The sequence below is a fragment of the Anastrepha ludens genome, chromosome 3 (genome assembly GCF_028408465.1).
Source record: "Anastrepha ludens isolate Willacy chromosome 3, idAnaLude1.1, whole genome shotgun sequence".
NCBI classification, from domain to species: Eukaryota; Metazoa; Arthropoda; class Insecta; order Diptera; family Tephritidae; genus Anastrepha; species Anastrepha ludens.
The window spans coordinates 12,529,715-12,535,714 of NC_071499.1; the positions used below are offsets into that span (position 1 = coordinate 12,529,715).

At 43.4% G+C, this 6,000-nt stretch overlaps 1 protein-coding gene across 1 annotated transcript in view; it reads left to right on the plus strand.

The window, feature by feature from the left end:
- LOC128857027 (pituitary homeobox 1-like) overlaps window positions 1-5,735 on the plus strand; it is a 30,485-nt gene extending 24,750 nt beyond the window's left edge. The window contains exons 2-3 of the mRNA XM_054092546.1: window positions 4,707-5,080; window positions 5,229-5,735. Coding sequence (XP_053948521.1) covers window positions 4,707-5,080; window positions 5,229-5,681 — 827 coding nt within the window. The 3' untranslated portion in view covers window positions 5,682-5,735. The remainder of the gene's footprint in view (window positions 1-4,706; window positions 5,081-5,228) is intronic.
- The last annotated feature ends 265 nt before the right edge of the window (window positions 5,736-6,000 follow it).

Consider the following 6,000-nt stretch of genomic DNA (forward strand, 5'->3'; position numbering starts at 1 on the left):
GGTCAATTTAATCGTCCAAATGTGCGTACAATCGGAAAAATTGTGCAAAAGTTTGAGCCAACCGGCTCTGTAGGAGATGTGAAAACACCAGTGCATGCTCGTACAGCTCGTACTGCAGAAAATAAAGGGTGTTTTTTTTAGAGGTTAGGTTTTCAAGTTGGCTCTACTTTTTTCGTAGATGGTCTTTTTGACAGCTGTCACTTTTTGCTCTAGTGGATAATACGCATCCTCAGAGACGTCGTACAGTGCGCACCGAAGACGCTATTGCTGCTGTGGAGCAGAGTATCGAAAAATACCCGAATAAGTCCATCCGCCATCGCGCGCAGCAATTGGAGATGTGCCCATCCACTTTATGGAAGATTTTGCGGAAGGATCTTGGCTTGCGGGCTTACAAAATCCAACTCGTGCAAGAATTGAAGCCGAACGACCATCAACCGCGTCGCACGTTCGGTGAATGGGCCCAAAACGAGATGGCCACCGATCCCGATTTTCACAAGAAAATTTTGTTCAGCGATGAATCTCATTTTTGGTTGAATGGGTATGTCAATAAGCAAAATTGTCGCAGTTGGAGTGAACATAATCCACAAGCCATTGCTGAGACGCCGTTACATCCTCAAAAAGTCACTGTTTGGTGTGCTCTATGGGCAGAGGGAATCATTGGTCCATATTTCTTTAAAAATGAAGCCGGCCATAATGTTACAGTCAATGGAGAACGCTATAGAGCCATGATTAATGACTTTTTCGTGCCTGAATTGGACGATGTTGATGTGGACGACCTTTGGTTCCAACAAGACGGCGCTACATGCCATACAGCCAACGCAACAATCGATTTATTGAAGGAAACTTTTGGTGAGCGCATTATCTCGCGCCGTGGACCTGTGGCGTGTCCTCCAAGATCGTGCGATATAACACCGCTGGACTATTTCTTGTGGGGCTATGTGAAGTCGCTTGTCTACGCAGATAAGCCCGAGACGATTGACGTCTTGGAACAGAATATTCGGCGCGTTATTGCTGACATACGGCCCCAATTGCTGCAAAAAGTGGTCGAAAATTGGGCCTCTCGGCTGGAATTTATTCGAGCCAGCCGCGGCGGCCACTTGCCCGAAATCATTTTTAAAAGATAATGGCAAACCCTTGTCTTTATAATAAAGCTAAATTCTTTGCCATAACATTAAATTATATACGTTTTATTTCATCTTGAAAACCTAACCTCTAAAAAAACACCCTTTATTACTGCTGTTCGCGATAGTGTGGTTGAAGAGCCGTCCATCTTAACTCGTCGTCGTGGCCACAAAGAAGTGCACCTCTCACGCTCTTCGCTGATGAACATTTTGCATAAAGGCTTGCATTTACACGCTTACAACGTGCAATTGACTCAAGAACTAAAGCCTCTTGACCATTTCAAGCGTCGTCAATGGTCAGAATGGTGGCAGGAAATGGCAACAGTAAATGACCAATTTTCGAAGAAAATCATCTTCAGTGATGAGTCACAATTTCACCTCACTGGATTCGTCAATAAGCAGAATTGCCGCAATTGGGCGAATGATAATCCAAGAGGGATTGCCGAAAAACCGATGCACCCACAAAGAGTGACTGTTTGGAGCGGTTTATGGGCCGGCGGCATCATTGGGCCGTATTTTTTCCAAAATGAGGCCGGTCAGGCAGTTACTGTGAATAGTGTTCGCTATTGTGAGATGATAACGAACTTTTTATGGCTCGAATCGGAAGATATGGATGTGGACGATATGTGGTTTCAACAGGACGTTGTCACTTGTCACACAGCTAACGAAACAATGGCTCTTTTGCGCGAATAATTTGATGGCCGAATAGTCTCACGTCGCGGCGATGTTAGTTGGCCGCCAAGATCATGTGATTTGACACCGTTGGACTTCTTTCTTTGAGGTTATTTGAAAGAAAAGGAGTACATCGATAAGCCGGCAACAATTCAAGAGCTAAAGGGCGAGATAATTCGGCACATTAACGGCATAGAACCTCAATTATGCCTCAGCGTCATCGAAAATTTGGAACATCGGATGGAGGTGTGCCGCCGAAGCCGCGGCGGCTATTTGACCGATATTTTATTTCATGCGTCATTGAACTATACCAATATTATCACGATAGAGAGAAATGACAATAATTTCTTAAAAAAATTGTGTTTTATTCAAAATCAACACCGGCCATTGAAACTAAACCACCCTTTATAATAGTTTAGTTTATGGAGGAATTGAACCAGCTCCTTAGGAGGGAACAATATTAGGTCTTCCTCCTCTAACAGGTACGAGCTCAGGATTCTGTGTCTCCTCTGGCCTAATACCTCACTGTTGGTGATTAAGTGTTTCATAGGCTTCTCTTCATCATAGCACAATATGCATGTTCTCGTACTAGATAATCCTATTGTGTTAAAATGTTTATTACAGACAAAGTGACCTGTAAATGCTCCACAGAGTAATCGGAGGCCCTTTTTAGCTAGGGTTAGAGCAGATTTTGTTCTGTTGGCATTGAAGTTCAAAATTTTTTTGGAGTGATTAAGGCCACTTGTGTCGTTCCAGTGTACCCTGATATTAGTTTGGATCCATTTTTTGGTTTCCTGTTTTATATTATTTTGGTTAAAGACGAAAAATGGGGTTGGTCCAATAAATAGCCCTTCTGCCCCTTTTTTAGCATACAAGTCTGTATTCTCGTTTCCTTCGTGCCCCTCATGTCCTGGTACCCAAATCAGTGAGACCGGATTATGAGTGGCCAGTTTGTTGAGTGTTATGTTAAACTGTGTTAGGACTTTTACTTGAATGTCAAACTATTCAAGGCTTTGAGAATCGATTGGCTGTCCGAAAGTATTTTAGTTTTTACTTTCACGAACCCTCTTTTGGATATGATTTCCACTGTTTCCATTATGGCGAAGAGATCCGCAAGCAAAATTTTGGTATCTGTACTTAGTGTTAGGGATTTGTGTACTCCAGACCCCACTATTCCTGCTCCTACTCCCTGGAGCGTTTTGTAACCATTTTTGTGAGTCATCATTTAGCCATGTTGGGTTAGTATTGCACTCTTCCCTAGATGGGAAGATAACCTTGTATATCTTTATAAAATTGAGCACGGCTCCCGTGTGGTCAATCGCCTGGATTATGCATACAGGGTTTGATTGAAAAGTAATGAGCCTTCCCACGCGTCTGCCAAGCGATCAACCGAATCGGCTAGTGGGAGAAAATGATCGTTGGACCTTCCCCTTCCACTAGAAACCGGTCCCAGTTCACTGGCAACAGCGGTGCAATCAACATCGCTCCGCGCGTGAAAGCTGTTTTAAAAGTGTGTTAGGATTTTGCAGTGGCGAAAATGCAGCTGATCATCTTTTTTGACTGTCGGGGCATTGTCCACAAGGAGTTTGTACCACCAGGAAGCACTATAAACGCGGCATTATACAAAGAAGTGCTCCTTTGGCTGAAAAATCGCGTCGCCCGGGTTCGGCCCGACCACGTCAACAATTGGACCCTTCATCACGACAATGCGCCGGCGCACACTGCCTTCCTCTGCACCTCTGCATTGGCCAAGATGGGGGTTCCGGTGCATCCCCACCCTCCCTACAGCCCAGACCTGTCCCCTCCGGACTTCCTCTTGTTCCCGCGCCTGAAAAGAAAGCTGAAGGGGAGGCGTTTAGATTCCATCGAGGCGATCGAAAAAACTGTGACAGCCGAATTGAACGCGATTCCAGCGGATGAGTTTAAAAAATGTTTCCTGCAGTGGAAGGACCTATTTTGAAGAATATTAGTTGTATAAGCCAAAAGGTTTAATAAAACTGCTTAGAAAAAATAAGGCCTATTACTTTTCAATCAAACCCTGTATAAAGCCACTTTCATCATTATTTTACTGTGATTTCATTATTGGGCACAAACTACTTAAGACATCCCTCGTATTATTACACCTGCGGCAAGTACTTTCACCAAGCAATAATCTAATAACTAAAATATTATTTTGAAGGAACTGTTTTCACTTAATCTGGTAATGGCTTGCTCACATGGAGCCCATATGGAGTTCACACGATTAGGCTGATAATTTTCAATTTTAATTCAAACATTAAAAATCTGTTCCGTTTGCTAATATTTGTTCTGTTCTTTATGCGATATTTGTTTATACGTAAAATCTCTTTCAAAAGCGATGCTTCCGGCTTCTAAAGTCACAGTGGCCACGTTGAGGAACATGTCCTGTAGGGTATAATTTGGCGGAATCATTTCCGGCATATTGGCTTCGAAAATTTGGCGTCAATACCTTCTTCACTTTCCAGTGGCGGATTGCTGTCATGTATCAGAAATTTTAGGGCATGGTTAGCTTACGCATTTGCAAACGAAATAAATCAACGATTTAACGATAAGTGATTTTTTTAGACTTTTTTCCTTTGGGACTATCTTAGTTTGCAGTTCTATACAAATAAATTTCCAATATTTTTCGACGATAACGAATGCCATCCAGCAAGACATATTCGACAAAATCATGGAAAGTTTGACCTCATGAATACCTGCCAGCAAGTAAAGAAGAGTCAGATATTTGAGTAACCACGAAATGCCACGAAATGTGTTTTTCACTAAAGATCGAACAACCCTCCAAAAAGACCCTGTTCTTTTATAGTTGCACTTGAAATTTCAATACAAATTTACAATCCACAGCCACTTTAAAGTATTAATAATTTCTTTCCACTTCCATCCATTCCTTTCCAGATGACAGTTTTCGTAGCAGCAGCGACGATTATCCGGACGCGTCCAGCTTAATGGGCACGCCACACACTCACCATCCACAGCAGCAGCCTTTACAACAACACCATACCCAACACCTGCAGAGCCTCTCCTCGCACATGTTGCCACATCATAACCAACCACAGCAAATTCACTCGCAACATTCACAGCATCCTCCAGCAGCGACGGCACCATCGGCCACGCAACAACTTTCACGCAAGCCGCGTCGTAATCGCACCACATTCACCTCTGGCCAATTGACTGCTTTGGAAAAGGTTTTCGAACGCACCCACTATCCGGACGCATTTGTGCGCGAGGAGCTGGCCACCAAAGTGGGTCTGAGTGAGGCACGTGTACAGGTGTGTGTGTGTGTGTGTTGTCCAAGTGGAAAAAATCCCAAATAAAATTTTAATATTTCTGCATGCAATGACTACAATTCATTTCTCAAAATCCCCTCCACTTCAATTTTATGCTACCCTTTTATTCGTTTTTTTTTTTTTGCCACAGGTTTGGTTTCAAAATAGACGCGCGAAATTTCGTCGCAATGAACGCAGCTCAACGAGTGGCCGCTCGATATTGGCGGGCACACCTCAGCCGGTGCCACCCATCAGCGTCACGCACAAATTCGATAAAGGCATTTCCGGTAGTTGCAGTGCTGGTGGATTTTTCCATCAACAAATTGAAGATGCGGCCGCAGCAGCCGCCGCTTACACGCTGAGCTTCCCCACACTTGGCATGTATTCGTCCGCAGCGGTGGCCGCGGCTGCTGCAAAAAATTATGCAAATTCCTATGGTGCCTTTGGTAGTGCAACATCGGTGGCATCCACTGCGAGTGGTCTCAATGGTGGTGGAGGTGGCGGCTTCTTTGGCTCTTCGAATTATTGTGCGCCTGCGACTGGCTATCAACACAGCTATGCACCGTTAAGGTATAAGGCGGCGCAGGGCTTTTCGGCGTTATAAGCGAGAGCTGCGTGGAGGGTGGAGAGTGAAGCGTATAAGTGAATATAAAGTACAAGTTAGTTAAATTTTCAATAATCTACTAAGAGGATTTCGTTCAATAAAATATTTATTTAATCAAATTTACTGGCGTCCGTACACTAAAAGACCAAAAATTTGAGGTGCAATGAATGCAAAATCACGAAATACCTATTTGATTTCAGTGTTGATATCCTGTCAATGGGAAATCAATAGAGCTTTGGACGGCAAAGAGATGATGGTAAAATTATTTTGCATTAATATACTGGTTGGTACAAAAGTATTTGAAGATTTATTCGGTAGT